The 17543-nt window shown below is 29.3% G+C and overlaps 5 protein-coding genes across 6 annotated transcripts; 4 read left to right on the forward strand and 1 right to left on the reverse strand.

The window, feature by feature from the left end:
- Positions 1-1839: 1839 nt before the first annotated feature.
- Positions 1840-3632, forward strand: LOC108577760 (60S ribosomal protein L7). Its single transcript, XM_017940959.1, has 6 exons — positions 1840-1875; positions 2297-2432; positions 2520-2695; positions 2774-3021; positions 3200-3297; positions 3522-3632. The coding sequence occupies exons 1-6, from the start codon at positions 1865-1867 to the stop codon at positions 3630-3632; spliced, it is 780 nt and encodes a 259-aa protein (XP_017796448.1). The 5' UTR covers positions 1840-1864.
- Positions 3633-4661: 1029 nt separating this feature from the next.
- Positions 4662-10600, forward strand: LOC108577404. Its single transcript, XM_017940552.1, is given in 19 exon segments — positions 4662-4815; positions 4893-6598; positions 6668-6781; positions 6851-7003; positions 7097-7263; positions 7334-7427; positions 7503-7830; positions 7900-7996; positions 8076-8278; positions 8355-8553; positions 8629-8883; positions 8952-9071; positions 9145-9287; positions 9379-9565; positions 9640-9727; positions 9799-9927; positions 10012-10170; positions 10249-10341; positions 10406-10600. Coding segments are annotated over 19 exon segments (4584 nt in total).
- A 1345-nt stretch (positions 10601-11945) lies between these two features.
- Positions 11946-12719, forward strand: LOC108577414. The gene is made up of 3 exons (XM_017940563.1): positions 11946-12142; positions 12222-12415; positions 12532-12719. The coding sequence occupies exons 1-3, from the start codon at positions 11946-11948 to the stop codon at positions 12717-12719; spliced, it is 579 nt and encodes a 192-aa protein (XP_017796052.1).
- A 347-nt stretch (positions 12720-13066) lies between these two features.
- On the forward strand, positions 13067-14524 carry LOC108578379 (eukaryotic translation initiation factor 4E type 2-like). 2 transcript variants are annotated; one of them, XM_017941701.1, is made up of 5 exons: positions 13067-13181; positions 13670-13757; positions 13831-14073; positions 14144-14296; positions 14369-14524. In XM_017941701.1, the coding sequence occupies exons 1-5, from the start codon at positions 13162-13164 to the stop codon at positions 14522-14524; spliced, it is 660 nt and encodes a 219-aa protein (XP_017797190.1). In that variant the 5' UTR covers positions 13067-13161. The 2 variants fall into 2 exon arrangements, with proteins under 2 accessions (XP_017797190.1, XP_017797191.1); XM_017941702.1 differs by having other exon boundaries at positions 13673-13757.
- A 975-nt stretch (positions 14525-15499) lies between these two features.
- On the reverse strand, positions 15500-17529 carry LOC108578388 (motile sperm domain-containing protein 1-like). The gene is made up of 7 exons (XM_017941712.1): positions 17221-17529; positions 16757-16933; positions 16529-16692; positions 16263-16434; positions 16031-16141; positions 15596-15739; positions 15500-15531 (listed from the first exon to the last, which is right to left on the reverse strand). Exons 2-7 carry the CDS (start codon positions 16899-16901, stop codon positions 15500-15502), a joined length of 768 nt encoding a protein of 255 aa, XP_017797201.1. The 5' UTR covers positions 16902-16933; positions 17221-17529.
- Positions 17530-17543: the final 14 nt, after the last annotated feature.

A 17543-nucleotide genomic window follows, 5' to 3' on the forward strand; every position in this document is an offset into this window, starting at 1 on the left:
GAAGCGACCTCCTGTCATATCATATTCGCCTAATGAAAATCCAGATTTTGGCCAAAGGATCTTTGAAACTTTCGGTTCTCGAGAATTCCTGGAAATGACGTCATTTCCAGGAATCGACGCTAACGTCATTTCCAAGAATCGACCTCCTATCATATCATGTTCGCCTATTAGAAAGTCGATTTTCGGCCAAAAATTTTCGAAAATCGTAAATCCTGACTTTGTATTAGGCGAATATGATGTGACAGGAGGTCGTTTCTTGGAATCGCCTCGATTCTTGGAAATTTCGTCATTTCCGAGAAATGACGTAAATTCCAAGAATTCTCGAGAACTGAAAGTTTTGAAGGCCCTTTGGCTGAAAATCGACTTTCTAATAGGCGAACATGATGTGACAGGAGGTCACTTCTTGGAATCGCCTCGATTCTTGGAAATTTCGTCATTTCCGAGAAATGACGTAAATTCCAGGAATTCTCGAGGACTCTAGCACCGAACGAGTATATTCGCGCGATTTTCGAAATCTTTCTCTAACTTTCGTAGTTTTCGCTAGAATTTCCGGATTTTTTCGATTTTTTCGATGAAAACGCATTCCTGGTGGGTTCTGCCATTGATTTATAGACTTTTGCAACGGAAAATTGTTTAAACAATGGGTTTATTGCAAAAACAAATGGATTTGGAGTGTAAGAGAGCAGTAAATAGAGTGTAAAATGCTGTAAAACAATATCGGTATATTGTAACCTTTTGTAATATACATTTGAAACAATAATTTTACAATAAATATTTGATTTATTCATAAATAATTGCATTTCTTCGTGTTTCCTGGTGTTTAAGTCCTTTCCTTGTATTTTATGGGGTCCTGGAAGGTCCATCTGTAATTCACACATAAGGAACATTAATTTTTCAATTTGCAATAAAAGTTATAAACAATTTCTAACTAATCTACCGCATGCAATTGTTAATTCAATGTGAAATTAATAAATTAAGCTGTTTTATTAAGAGTTAAAGCATGCAGCAAATTGATTTAACACCTCCGATATTATAAACTACCATTTAAATTATTATTAAACAAGAAACTCTAAATATTCGATAATTAAAGGATTTGAAAATAAAGCAGAAAGTTTAATTTACTCTCTACATTATTAGTAATGTTAAAGCAATTACAAATTTATTGTAAGTATCAGTTTTAAACTGCTTACTACATGCAATTACGCTCTAATTTACAATAACTATTATTAACAGCACAAAATTCAAAGAATATCTATCTTAAAAATCAACTAACCTGTTATACTTCGTTCCTAAGGATAGTCTCGATCCTTGCACTTTGAACGCTGACGACAGACTGAGCAACGCAATCCCTTTGGTCTTTGTTAAAACCAGATAACTGTACAAAGTGTATTTTACAAAAGGTTATAATATACCAGTATTGTTTCACAGCATTTTACAGTGTATTAATTTCTCTCTTACACATCACACCCATTTCCTTTTACGAAATGCATACTCATTCTTTAAATAACATTCCATTACAAAATTGTGGGGTTGTGTGTTTGCGTGATTGAGGTTAAAGAAGTGTGTTTTAATAATTAGTGTTTCTTAAGAGTAATATAAATAAAACTAGATAACTACGAAACTATTAATTCGTATAACACTATTTATTTTAAGTCCACGCTGTTCTACTCTCTCCTCGCTAATCCACTCCACGCAATCTCTTATTCCACACTCTGCATGCAAGGCCCATGCCATACTGATTCTCTTTCTGCACAGCCTTTTTTCACATGAAATTTCAAATTTCCCACCATTAATCGAAAACCGGAAGAATCATCTCATCGTCTGAAGTTCTCAACGATTGAGAAATCCTTTACTCGGCTAAAGAATGGCGGACGCGTAAGTGTTGTTCAAAATCTTAATGAAATCTGAAAACATCGCTGGTTAATATGCTTCTAATATTTTCAAAATATGTTATTATTGATTCTCTTTAAATCCTTTACTATGTGTAAAGTATAGTTTTTATATTTTTTGTAAAAATAAAAAATTACACCGTTCTACTGGCAAGTCATACCAGTAAGCAATATGAAACATGATATTATTAATATTTTCATCACTAAAAGTTATATTAATTGTTTAGTGAAACATTGTGTTTCACCTTGTATTAAATTAAATTTATACATTCGTTGTTTAAAATAATGGTTTTAATCCTTATTGTTCGGAAGAGTCTAACCTAACAACTTCTGTGTACCACGCGACTTGCGTATCTGTGCACGCCCATCATATAATTTTTTATTTTAACTTTTAATTTCGTATATAGGAAGAAGGAAAAACCTGAACCCGCAGCTAAAAAGCTGCCTGCGGCTAAAAAGCTGCCCGCAGTGCCGGAATCAGTTCTGAAAAGGAGGAAAGCTCGCGAGGCAATACGAGCTGTACGTCTTCAAGCATCTATCAAGGTACATTTTTAAAAACTTTTTGTAATATATGTAATCACGTCAGTGTTTTAAGTAAACGAAAGTTGTATTAAATTTTAAAATTTTTAGCAACGTGTAAACCGTTATAAGAAGAGGAAAAATATCTTTAAAAGGGCTGAAAAATATGTGAGAGAATATAGAACAAAAGAGAGAGACGAAATTAGGTTAATTAGACAAGCCAAAAATCGTGGCAATTATTATATCCCTGGAGAAGCACGTCTTGCATTTGTTATTCGTATTCGGGGGTAAATATGATCTATATCTGAACAAAGATATTTATGCACAAGACCTGAACACTGTATAATCAACTACTTTTGTTTCAGTGTAAATCAAGTTGCTCCAAAAGTACGCAAAGTACTTCAATTGTTTCGTCTGAAACAAATCAACAATGGTGTATTTGTAAAATTGAACAAAGCAACACTTAATATGCTTCGTATTGTTGAACCTTATATCACATGGGGATATCCAAATTTAAAATCAGTTCGTGAATTGATTTACAAGAGAGGATTTGCCAAAGTAAATAAACAACGCATACCTATCACAAGCAATGCTATCATTGAAAAGAAACTCGGTTAGTACTGCTTATTTTCATTGTAACTATGCTAAGACTGCTTAAAATCATTCTAATACATTTAACAAAATAATGAGAGTTGAATTTGTTAAATTATATAACTCCCTTCTATTTTGTCTAAGAGTAATAGAATTTTTTTAAATATTTACTGTGATACTAATATATAATATTGTTACAGCACGTTCTCGCATTATTTGTATAGAAGATTTGATCCATGAAATATTCACAGTTGGATCATATTTCAAATATGCAAGCAATTTCTTATGGCCATTCAAGGTATATAAATATAAAAGATTTTCGAATATCGACATAGGCATGGTTGTAGAAAAGTTTATTGTTCAATCAACCTCCAACTATGTCGAAAAGTAATACGAGTTTCTCTTTATGGCACGCACGTATTCTTGCGTTCCTTAGTCTAACTCAAACATTTCAATAACTGTTTAAATGTTTATATTAATTAAATCTTTATTTTAAAATACTAATTGTAACTTATCTATTAGCTCAACACACCCAATGGCGGATGGCGCAAGAAGACTAACCACTATGTTGAAGGTGGTGATTTCGGAAATCGTGAAGACAAAATCAATGAACTTCTCAGGAGAATGGTTTAAATTTATAAAAATCTTGATAAATAAAAATTTAAATACATCATTTTGTGTTATATTTTACCTACATCTCCATTTTCTCGTACTTTATTATCAATGGTAACACGGAAATAAATATTAAGTATTGCGTAAAGGTACAAAAACAAAAATGCAAAATAATGGATAATTTTGAGGTTATATGAAGAATTATATATCATATCGCTATAAAAAATATGTATACATATATGTAGTTTTTGTTATCTATTGCTATGATCAATAATATGTATCTGCAATGCTCTGCAGATGCGAATTATCAACATGTTTTTTATTCGAACGCGAAAAAGTGCCAAAACATAAACGCATGCGCTACCTTACTATATCGAGTAATCTGTCGTATTGCATACTGTATTACAATGTGAGAATGGTGTGTCAAGACAAAGTTTGCTGGTTCGAATCTTGTTCCAGACATTTTAGATTAAATATTTTATTTTTCAATAGAATGTTATTTTTAGTGTAGATAAAATTTTTTTGATAAACATTGGTAAGTGTGCTGCAAAAACATTAAGAAATCATTTAACATTAAAATTACTTGATAAACTTTCTCACATGTACGTATTTCACGCCTAACCTTATCGTGTCGATAATTAAAAGTAGGTGTGATTAAAATCAATTTTGCGCAAAGATAATAAATATTTATATTTCAATCAATACTTTACATACTGCCAACAGGTTTGCCCCACGTGTTCATCTGTAAGAAGTAACAATTTTTAGGTGATTTTGGTATAGGTTGTACAAGCACATTTCATCTTCGCATGTTCCACGTTCGAATCCTGCTCACACCAATTTCCTTTTAATATGTCATACACAATTTTTTTGTATCATAATATGTCCTAAAAACATAGTACAATATATATGAAATTTCAAATTAAATATAGTATCCTGGAATAACAAAAAAAGTTATTGATTTAATTCCTTCCACATATGAAAATATGGTGCATAATATTTAATATTACATAATGTTCTACAGTTTCAATTTTCATTTAAATTATAGTAACAATGAACAAAAAGACTGTGGATTCTGACACTTCATCTGATAATGTTAACTCATCTATTATTAAATCCAGTCGTTCATTAACTGGTAACACAAAAATGTTCATTCTTCCTCCAAATGTATTACAAAATATTTGTATGAGTGATTCTATAGCAAAAGGTAAATTGATGAATTATTACAATAATTAAAAATGTAATTAGTGTTAATTTTTATATTTCATACAATATTTTTTGTAGGTGGACATATAATATCTGCCTTAGAATTTATAAAAAAGGATAATACCATAAGTACTATTACAATACAAGAAAATAAAGGTCATGAGATTTCTACATCTATTGGAAATACAAATTCAAGCATTGTGATAAAGCCAACTACAGTCATAAAAGTTAATAAAATTCCAACAGATAATACAGACAGTGAAAGTTTAATAAATGCAACAGAAGTGCCTAAAATTAATACAAATGAAGAGAAGTTAATGTCTAAAACAAGCCACACAGAACAAGTGAAGAAAGATCTTCCTAGTATTATAGAGAAACAAAAAACTAATGGGAAAGTAGATAACTCAGTAGATATTTCAAGGAAGCAAAAAACATTACAAAAAATAAAATGTACTAGAAAGAACTTAGAAAATAATGAAACTACCTCAAACGATGTACCAAAGCCTCAAAAAACAAATATAAGATCTGGACAAAGTAGTAGTGAAAAATATTTAAATAGAAATTTAGAAAAACAAAAGAGGGTAGAAAATAAATATGAAATTGAAGGAAATTCACTTGGCAGATCTAAACGTATTCGCAAACAAACCAACTTTGATGATTATATTACAACACATAAAAAGGAGTCGTTGAAAAAGGAAATTATAAATCTAGATATAAAAAGAAAAAGTACTCGTAATAAAGATAAAAAAAAAGCAATAATTTCTAATCCTTCTTTATCAGATACAACTAAACCAAACAATATTTTTAATCATGTAAAAGGTACAAAAGAAGAGCTTGAAGATAAAAATAATGAAAGAACTATAACTACACTTGATTCACATACAACTTCTACTTCTATCACACCAGCTGTAACAAAAAAATCACTGCCTTTGAATTCCAGTGACATTTCTGGAAATCATTCTAGTATTAAAAAGAATGAAAGAAAAATCTATACAGAACACATGCAAAATTGTAAAAATATTAAAAATTTAACAGATATGGTAGAACAAAATGATAAAAGTGGTAACAAAGTACACATAGGATCAATGAATACCTCTGTACTTGAATGTGCTCCTGTAAAAGAAACTGATGTAGAAACAACTTTAAGATTAGAAGGAGCAGATAATTTAAACAGTAATTTAAATGATAACAATATAAGCATCAATGAAAATAGGATTAATTTAACACCTATAACATTAACTACTCCATTAAACCAAGAAAGTTCAAACACAACTCCAATAAATCAAAGTAATAATGATCAAACTTCAACAAATACACCAGTGATTAGAAAAAGGGGAAGACCTAGAAAAATAGTGTCTACTTTGGAACAAACTCCAGACATTTCAGAGAAATCAGAAGAAAATTTAGATGCTTCACAAAAAATGAATGATGTTTCCATTGCAGAAACAGTTGTTCATAGTAAGAGACACAATGAAAAATCGTACAATATTAGTAATAATGATGGCTTAAGTGATGATAGTAGTACTGAGGGTAACATTCCAAATTCAATTATTGTTAGAAAAAGAGGTAGACCACCGAGTACATCTGCAGGCAAACCTACAGGGAGAGGAAGAGGTAGGAGAGGTAGAGGTAGAAGGAGAGGTAGAGGTAGAGGTAGAGGTACAGGCAGAGGATCATCCTATTCTACATTAGACATTGATTATATACCAAAATTGAAGGGACCAATAATTGCAGGCAAAACAAAAGAGAAAAATTCAGATGAAACTATAGCTAACACAGAGGAAGTAAGTCTTACATAATGTATTATACAAAACGTAAATTAGTTTTAGTAAATTTAATTTCTTTTTATTTAGGTAGATTTAATAACTTGTGCCAAATGTGAAATAAAAATGGCAGAAAAGCAATGGAGGTCACACAATCTGTTTAAACATAATGATATGAGTTGGAGAGAAGGTGATGAACCTATGGTAGGTGTGAGATTTATTAACAAATTTGTCAATTTTTTATTTTACTTGTTAAAACATTTCATATTTCAGGATTTTGAAAATGATATTAAATTATGGAGAAAAGTATTGATGAATGCTATTAAAAAGAGAAGAGGTAAATTATCCTGTGAAAAATGTGAAACTGTAAAACATAGTGCAAATGGCTTCATATCTCACATGCAGTTTTGTGGAAAATCTGATGAAGTATGTAATTATTTGATCTGAATTTACAATGTTTTACTTTCACAATTTGAAATAAAAATATGACATAAATACACTAATAATTCTATAAACTAGGAAAAACAAGCTTTGTTGGTAAATTGTCCTATTTGTGGTGCTGTTATGATGCCATCCTCTATGGAAATACATGAAAGAAGTCACAGGCAATCAGAAGAGAGCAAACTGAAAGAACTACAATATTTTAGTGGTGAAACTGAAAAAGTGAAACGTAAAGCTGCAGAAAAGTAAGAGTTAATGTAAAAGTATACAATGATTAAAGTTAATAAAAATACTAATGTAATATTTAAATTACAGAGCAATGGAGAAAATTTTAGAATTTACAGAGAGTCTTGTTGAAGATAGCAGTTTACCTCCTGAAAAGAAAAGAAAATTGGAACCTTCTTTACTGGTACATTACTTTATAACTTTTATGTAATAAACTTTAATTCAGCACGTTAAAAATTATACGAAAATAATATTACAGAAAAGTGTAATCAGAACACCTGAACAAAACAAAAGTATACCAGCTGTGTGGAAAGGTATATGGAAAAAAGAATTAGCTTCACAAGGAACAGCAAAATGTCGCAAGGCAGCTTGTACTTATACATGTACTACTTTAGAAGATATGTGTAAACATTCTTCTAAATGTAACTTTATTCCTCATGAGGTACAATATGTTATAATAATATAAACATTAATCATATATCCCTCTAATGAAGAAATAATAAAGCATGTAGAAGATGAACATGTAACAGTAGAAGGAATTGACAAAAATGCAGATTTTGAAGAAGAATATTCTAGCTCAGAAGAAAGTAAGAATACATTTTGCTAAAAAGTAAAAATTTATGCTATTAAATTTAATTCATGATTGTTAATTTTAGGAACATCTTACAGAATGAATTTTCTCAACAAGGAGCAACATTATAAAATTCGGTGGTCAGAACCATACCTCCCTACTGTGCGGTGGACTATGGAATTGTAAATATCTATATTTTCTATATTTAACATATATTTTTTTAAATATTTAAGCAATAATGTATGGTGTTCTCTGTTACAGTGAACGGAAAAATTATAAATTTAATTTGTTTAATGATTATTTGCCAAATCATTTTACATTGTTAAATAATACTGATGTCATCAAATATTTGCCAGAATTAGAAGTTTCCGTTTGTACAAAGCAGGAAAGTTCTTCTGAAAACACGTATGATACAGAAATTCCATGGAAGCAATGGAAACGTTTTGAAGGAGGTTTTGATGAAGGTAATTGCAAAATAGAGGTACTTGTGTATTATAATTTTACAGTGATTAATGCATTACATCTGAAATAACTTTTCAGGTACTTCCATTTTTTTTACTGGTGGCCCAGTGTGGGCATTAGCTTGGTTACCTATTCCATCACCAATGTACTCTAAAGAACCTTATCAATATGTTGCAATTAGTACTCATCCAACAATGGAAAGTGAATATACTGTAGGAAAGTCATATTCTGGGCATAATATGATACAAATTTGGAATGTAGGACCTTTAAGTTATGAGTTAGTAGTAACAAATAAACTACTATATATAACTATATTAAACTTTTGGTAAATAAATTCTTTGTCTTTGTTTAGGACTGATAGCAAAAGAGAATGTCCTGCTTTATCATATGCAATTGCACATAATACTGGTACTATATGGTGTTTAGAATGGTGTCCATCTGGATGTTATCAAGATGAAAGTCTGAACAATTATAAGGAAGAAAACGAAACAGAGTCTAGTCTTAAGCGAATGGGTATGCTTGCAGCAGCTTGTTCAGATGGAAATGTACATATTTATTCATTACCTTTTCCAGAGGAACTTAAATTTAAGAAAACTATAGACAATGAGTTAGTAACAAATATTTTGCAATTGTGTAATGTTCTGATACCGTTATTGATATTTGTTACTATTATAGGTGGCCTATATATTGTACTGATCCGATAATAACATTAGTCGTAAATCTTGCTATGTATGATAACAATGATCAAAATTGGCAGTGTACCAAACTATCATGGACAAAGGAACAGGAACATAAGTAAGATTCGTTCACTATATTCCTACACTGTTTTCATAATTTCATAATAACAAAGTTATACACTTTTTTTTAGTACAATTGCTGCGGGATTTTCAAATGGTTATATAGCTTTATGGGATCTTACATATAAATCACCATTATCAATACAGAAAAGACAAAATACATACTTTATAAATGCATTTCAGCATTTTTATGCTCATGGTAATGCTGTAAGTAGTAAGTACATTTATGTTTTTCTTGCAGAAATTTTAGAAATCATAATATTCAGTAATACAATATAAATTTAACGTGCTCGTTATTGTTACAGTGGTAGCATTAGTTCCATATAACGGAAAAAGATTTCTAGCTTCGGGCAGTTTAGATAGATTGTATAAATTTTGGAATTTAGATGATACAAATACTCCTCAAACTTCCTCGCAAAAGGGTATTATATTAGATGGTGCATGGATGACACATTGGCCCTGTGCTGTTATTTGTTTTGATGATGGTCTAAAGTAAACAACAACAACCACAAAATATTTTCATTTTATGATGGAATTTTTTTTAATGTTTTATCATACCATTACAGGTACAAGCACACAAACACCTATTTACTTTCATTACGAGACCACGAATTTAAATATTATCCTATTTTAGGAACAAATTCTCCTGCATATGTAAGTATTTTTAAAAAGTATTATTGGATATGTCTGAAATAGAACGGCACCTTTATTTAAAAATTTTACAGACTTTAGCAGTTTCTGATTACGCAAATAGTATCGCTCACGGTACATTAGCAGGAGAAATAATATCAATTTTTGCTCACGAACTTGTACATAGTAGAGATATCGAGAAAGCTGTAAAAAAAAAGAGGAAGGTATTTTTCCTTAAGTTTATTATTTTTAAATTATTGCTATATCAAATATTTCCTTACAATTATAAACGTAAATATTTTTCCTAGTTAAGTTCATTTATCAAAATAGTGGACTTTTATGAAACAAAAGTCGATAGCAAAGATGATAAAAAGGACAAAGAAAATTCTAATGACTACAAGTACATGCCAGAAACTTATAATCAGTGCCAGGATCGATTCGGTATTATTTTTTGTGATAATTTAAAAGTAAGTGCATCTAATAATCCTATTCATATTTAGCAACATGGTTTATATTTCAATTAATATATTCCATCATATTTAAAGGACATAGAACGACATGTGCAACAGCCAAATCCATATCCAGAGAAGCTAACCACAGTTCCAATTGAAGAATATCCATTTATGTCAGTAAACAGGGTAAGTATATTGCATCTGACGATATTTATATTAATCTGGTATACTTATAAGCAAGAAATTTTAGATATCATGGAATCCAAATGCATGGAGTTATTTATGGATGGTAGCTGGTTATCAAAATGGTTTGGTAAGACTGTTAAATTTCAAATACAAGTCTATGTCGCGTGAATTAAAAGCATTATTGCCTCACCATGTTAAATCTTTGCTTAATAAAGCAAACATTACAACAAAAAATGTTAATACAAAAAAGGCGTCATAATTTATATTATTCCAAAATCAAGCATAATAAAATTTATAACGACCGCTTGTTGTTAATGTGTAGTAAATTATTTTTTATAATTTTATACACATTAGGCTGACTTTAAAAGGACTGAAATGCCAATGATTGAATAAGATTAATTGTTATGTATATATTAAAAAGCTATTTAAATTACATTAAATCTGTATTAAACATTCTAGTACATTTGAAAAAGTAGTATGTTTTGTACAATTTGCACACATTTTTGTAATTTCGAATATTTAAGAAATGGAGCGATTATTAAATTATGTTAATAAATGAAATTTTTCCAACCTTGAACAGTTGTTTATATAATCGACCACCATTTATTCTCTTACGTTTGTATATCCCTTAAATTGTGCGTATTCTATTCTTTTAATATGTTCAAAACGTGAAGCTAATAAAATGATATTTAATGAAAATGATACAGATTTATTATTACGTACCAAATTATGCCAAAATTCCAATCTAGAATTCGGAGTATCATCTGCCTACAGAAAAGCAACCACTTTCATCCATCTTTCCAAAATTTGAAATTCGAGTATCGATATTGTGCGATTATTTTGACGCAAAATTAGATACTTCAAAATAATTGGAGAGTAAATAAAATATGTCAAATGTAATTAAAGTTCTGCTTGGAATTTATGAATTATCAACAGTGTAAAAGATTATGTGTGTACTGATAAATTTTCTTTAATATAAACTTTAAATTATGCTTCATTTTGCGCCGCTAGTACGTGATTTACGTGCAATGCGTGCTACACGTTTAATGCGTATATTATAATACATTGCTTCGCTAAGAAAGTGGGGCTAAGGGACCACAATGGAATGTAGTGGGGGTTGTATGTATACACAATCAAATAACGAAAAGCATCGTGGCCCAAGCTAAAACAGTGGAGGGAAATGAAACATTTCGTAGCGAATCGTGAAGCAGGAAATAACTCAACGTTCGTCCTCTGATATTTGAAACGAAGCAGTATCTCTCTCAATTTATCTTACCGGCGGAAGTTCACAATATCAAATAAAAAATCACTCGTATTCTAATGTAAAAAATAATTTACATTATATATAACTCACAATTATAAGAAGTTAATCAGAACAAATAGACTACTCTTGTTTCAAATATTTGGTACAAGTAAGTGAGAAATACTTTTTCCTTTCTGGACTCTAAAAAACTTGACATAACGTGTAACATAAGACATTTAATTCATTTCGTGTACTTCCACACGCACGCGATAGCTATAAACAGTACGCATGGTTTTATATTTGTCTTTCTAGAAAAAGCTTTTTGTGCAATTAATATCGTATAATAAAAATTTGTTTAGAAATGGGTATCAATCCAATGAAGTGGAAAACTAGAAGCATACTATACACTAGTTTAACACTTCTAATGTTTTATGTACTTTTTGTATATAAGAAAAAGCATCAAGTTTTATTTGAAGGTCTCATAAAAGATTCAAATCCCATACATGTGTGGGAATTCGTGGCAGATTTTAGCAACATGAAAAAATTAAATCCGACGATGTATGTCAAATAACAAATAATTACTTTTTACACTTTACGAATTTTTATTTTGCCTGATAATTATTATTAATACCCACAGAGAAGATTTCAATATTATTGCGGAGAGTGGTAATTACGATCATTGGAAATATTCAGTCGAGTATACAGAACATTTAAGTCATATACCAATTATTCGAAATATAGCGCATGGACATTACGCCATACGCCAAGATAACAATGGTTATTTGATCACATCAAAACATCATACGTGTTTCTTTTCCAAATTTGGATGCTGTAAGTGTAAATTTTTATCGAGAATAATAATATTTATCATGCAATTGAAAACCAGTACCGGTCAACGCATAAAACTTTTAAATGCTTCTAATTTTAAATTCTAATTTATGTTTCAGTCGAATCGATCTCGCAATTTAGATTTGACCGAGATGGAATCAACGATACGAAATGTATCGAAACCGTACAATATGAATGTCCAATCGTATTTTCACCACTATGCTATAGAGAAGTTATGTATCAGCGAGAGGAGATTATGAAAAGATTGAAATTAGAATTCTCTGTGGCTAAAATTAAAGACGATTGATAGCGTTAATAAAAGTCGATTATTTTGGCTTTTAGAAGCTTAAAATTTTTTATGCACGCTGTTTAATATTACCACGCGTTAATCTAATTACTGTAATAAACTTATAAACGTTATGGGTATATACTTTCTGTAATTTACCTTGTAAAATATATATTTTAATGTATAAATGTGTATGTTTTATGAAAATTTCAATGTAACATTTTATATAACGCGCTGTTACATACGCCTTTAGTATGACCAACATCTAAATGTAAAATCTCTGATGACAAAGTGACAAAAAAGAACGCGGAGGGAGAAATCAACAATTTATCGAAAACACACATACAAGAAAACGTGTGAAAGGAAACAGAAAGCGACAAGCTTTGTATTTTTATTTATATTTGTTAAATATATCGTTTATAATATTTAATCAATATCCTAGATTTATATTACAGCTTGAAACATGTCCAATAAATTCGAGGCGTAAGTGAAACTAGCGTTCTTATTTCGTCGTGCCTTTTTCTATGGGCTAGATAGAGGTTAGATTTGTTTTAAATAGAAAACAAAATTCGTTGACATAATGTCTTGTTTAATGCTCAATACGTGCTTATTCGGCCAGTTTTATGCATTAATTATTAGCTTTTACAAATTATTGTTCAGTTAATTTTAAATAACAAAACACGTGATACGACCTGACATTTGTCAGAAACTAAACGTCTTCATATATTCAGTTTTCAATTGTTATTTTCATTTCTTTTTTGACATTAAAAATAATTACCAAACAATAATCAAATTTATTTTTCTGCATGCGACTGTATGAAAGTAATACTGAAATGTTATTATTGAAAAGAATGAAGTAAACAAATGAAGTCTGTGGCATAGTGCTTTTGAATAAAAATCATATGAAAAATTGTAAGAATAATTTAATGTTAATTTTTGCTGTTTTATAAAACTTATAATGTAAATTATAGTAGTACTTGCAGGTTAAAAGCTAATGAGGACAGTGGGGATGATGAAGCACAGTTAAAAGATAATCAAAAAACTGAGAAAGATTCTCTAGTAAGTGTAAATGATTTTTTTTCCTTTTTATTTTATTGATATATTGCTATTAAATAGTATATACTTATTATAGCCTCCTGTAGAAGTTAATCCAAATGAGCACAAATTACAATATGCGTATGCATTATGGTATAGTCGACGTAGTCCTGGTAAACAATCAAGTATACAAAGTTACGACCAAAATTTAAAATTGGTTGGTAGGTTTGCAAGTGTGGAGCAGTTTTGGAGTCTTTATAGTCATTTAGTCCGGCCATCAGAACTGGCAACATCCACAGATTTTCATCTTTTCAAAGTTGGCATAAAACCAATGTGGGAAGTATGTATTTCAATGTCTTTTTATAATAAATGATTATTCTAGTATAGTTATTGAGCTGTATATTTTTTAGGATGAGGCAAATCAGAAGGGTGGTAAATGGATAGTACGATTAAGAAAAGGTTTAGTTTCTAGATGTTGGGAAAATCTTATATTAGCTATATTAGGGGAGCAATTTATGGTTGGGGAAGAGATATGTGGAGCTGTTGTATCTATAAGGTTTCAAGTGAGATAATTTTTATTATCTTAAACTATAAATCTATATTTTATTAGTGTCAAGCACGGTTAATTTTACCAGGAGGATATAATATGTGTATGGAATAAAACTGCATCTGATTATGCAACAACAGCACGTATTAGAGATACCTTAAGGAGAGTATTACATCTTCCAGCAAGTGCCTCAATGGAATACAAAACACACAATGAAAGTTTGAAGAATGTACATCGGCTCTAAAATCCTGTGATCTTAACTCAAAGGTTTTAATTCTTCATGGTGGACTTTCAGGTAAATTATACTAAATTATTTTCGAAAAAGCACCATCAAATGGTTTACCCCTATAATACAATTCTGTTTGTGCATTCCTATATTTAGCCAATTGATACTTGTGAGAAGATGATACTTAGGAGAAAATTATTTTACAACTAGAGTCTGAATGGCCATCTTATTCAATAACATTTTATTCACAAGTGTCCCATTGTAACTTATGTAAATAATAAATACATGTTGATAATAAAAAATACTCTTATTTCCAAAATATATCAAATTTATGTAATTATTCTTTTACTAAATAATTAAACCTAAATGCCATAATTTTTCATATATTACATTACAAGCATAGATGTAAAGAGCATTTAATTATAAAACTAAACAATCATTCGATATGTCAAATATTTTTATTTTTTAAAAGTCTGTAAAATTTTAAGCCCATTTTACATAAGATATTTATACATTTTTACACGAGATCATGTTTCTTTAAAATGTGTGCATAATTATGAATAACGTATTTTGTACATAATACCTCTATACACAACATATTTTAATTAAAACGAGGTATTAATTTTGATATAAATATTAATATATTTTCGTATTTTAACTTGCAATATATTAAAAGACAGTAATTTCATTAAAATTCAAATATATGCACAAATGTTTTATACATAAGGCAATAAAGCACAAACTTCAATAAGAAGGATATTTAGCATCATATACACTAAAAGAATGAAAAATGTCATACATGTCAATAAATATTAGCATTATTCACAATATAACAGACAGTTTATAGTTTACAGATTAGAGTCAGGTAAAGTCAGTAACAAAAAAAAAAAAGAGGCTCAATGCCAATATACCTAATATTAGTTGTGCTTTTATCCTATGATTCTGATCACTGTATAAAGTTTTTAGTTATACATATATATATAAAGCCAAAAATTACAACCTTAAAATAATACTTGTGACCATACCTGTAATACACAGAAAGTTTGTGTTTATTTTTAGTAAAGAAAACAAAAATAATACAACACTTACCTAATACAAATGAAAATATTAATTTAAAGCTTGAAGAGATATGGAGATAATCAGGCACTCTATTATTTTGTTCTCCCTCTGTAGGTAAAAGTAATCCAGCTATACAAATAATTCCAGCAAATAGTGCTACATAATTTATTTCTCCTGAAAATATGTTTAATTTATTGTTGTAATAGTTATACGAAATTAAATATTAATTTTTTTTATTTAAGGTATATAATTTTCTTCTGTACTTATAACTTAATAAAAGTAATGTTTATAATTTCATTTTATAAAAACAATTTTAATTGAATTGTATTGACGAAAATTTTATGCGGAAATTAAAGTTGAATGGCATTAAAAATATGAACTGTTATATGATTTTAAACTACTGGATTCGATATTACACATATATTTGAATCCAAATATGCTAATTTTAAATAGTAACTTACTAACCTTTATCCATAGTACTTTTTATATTTGAGGGTAGGTACATTTTTGTATTTTTATCTGGAATATTTTCATGAAATAAATTATGTTGTAACTTTCGTGACTTTGGTACCCACTCTGTAATTGTAAATAATAGTTTTGCCATTCAAAGAAACTTATCATATTTGTCATTACACTTCAATAAAATATTGATATACTTTACTAATGAAGCAACTTGCAAAAAATGTTTTGCACTTACTATCAATTGCTTCATTTTGACCTATAAGAGCAAATGATTGTTGCTCAGTCTCTTCATTTACAGGAAGCTGCTCAAACATTGGTGTAGATCTTCCAGCTGTTTCTCTTGTTCCTTGAGATGTTTCTCTTGTTCCAGGGAGCAGTTGAGCTTTCACATCTTTTCTTCCTATAATCTATTTAATTTTCAAACAATCTTAAACTATATTATTTTGGCAACACAATTACATGCCCTTTTATTTTTATATATAATCTAGGATGTCTAATTACCTGTTTATTAGGATAATCTTGGATTCGTATTTTAAATTTATCAATAACATTGCAATTACTCATAACAAGAGATGTATGTCTTACAACAATATCAACACAACATAATGATTTTATTGTTCCTTCTGGAGGAACAACTTTATATTTATCTGGTGCAGTGCATAGTACTGTAATGTAATAAATTGTATGAAAATTTTTGCTTAACTATTAAATGTTTTAATCAGAACACACCTTTAAATGTTATTGGAAAATCATATGGGTTATACACAGTTAGAATTTGTTTATGAGTAGACTGGTCACTTAAAAAGAAAGTCATATTTTGTGGAAATACAAATAGTGGTAATTTTCGAGGAGTTGCTATTAACCTGCCCTGCATTATATTTATCTAATTTTGTGTTGTCCATGCACCTGCAAAATTATAATGTTTTTACACATGTCTACACTTATACTTATTTTTTGTAAACATTCTAAATATGTTCCTTGTACATGCTAAAACGTTAATTTGTTTTAATACAAACTTTTTTAAGTATATGTTTAATTTTTTATATTTCAATATTGTAACATATGCAATGCGTAAATAATCGCAATTATATATTTAACATAATAACTTACCTATAAAAAATTAAATACTTTATGATTTATAGAAACTAAGTTAAAAATTCTATGTTACTAAATTTGAAGTGTTAAACAATTACCCAAAATGAATGAAAGTACAAATAAATACTAGTACTTCTTTGAATAAAGTTTCAGATATTCATAACCAATTTGGTTTACAAAAATGTCCAATCACTCTATCGAACAACTTCGATGACTTAATCAGTTGCGATAAGCACTTAATTATTTATGTAGCAGCTTCTATAAGGTTTAATATTTACAAGCTTGTTAGCGTCATAGGTCCGTTTGATTGAATACTGCACTGTTGATCTTCCTAGTGAAACAATTCTTCATGGTATTCGTCATATATCAGTTCTCATTTACTAACCCTACTATTGTGCCTGTGAAGAAGTTAGATGGCAAC

The sequence above is a fragment of the Habropoda laboriosa genome, unplaced genomic scaffold, assembly GCF_001263275.1.
Source record: "Habropoda laboriosa isolate 0110345459 unplaced genomic scaffold, ASM126327v1 scaffold5, whole genome shotgun sequence".
NCBI lineage: Eukaryota > Metazoa > Arthropoda > Insecta > Hymenoptera > Apidae > Habropoda > Habropoda laboriosa.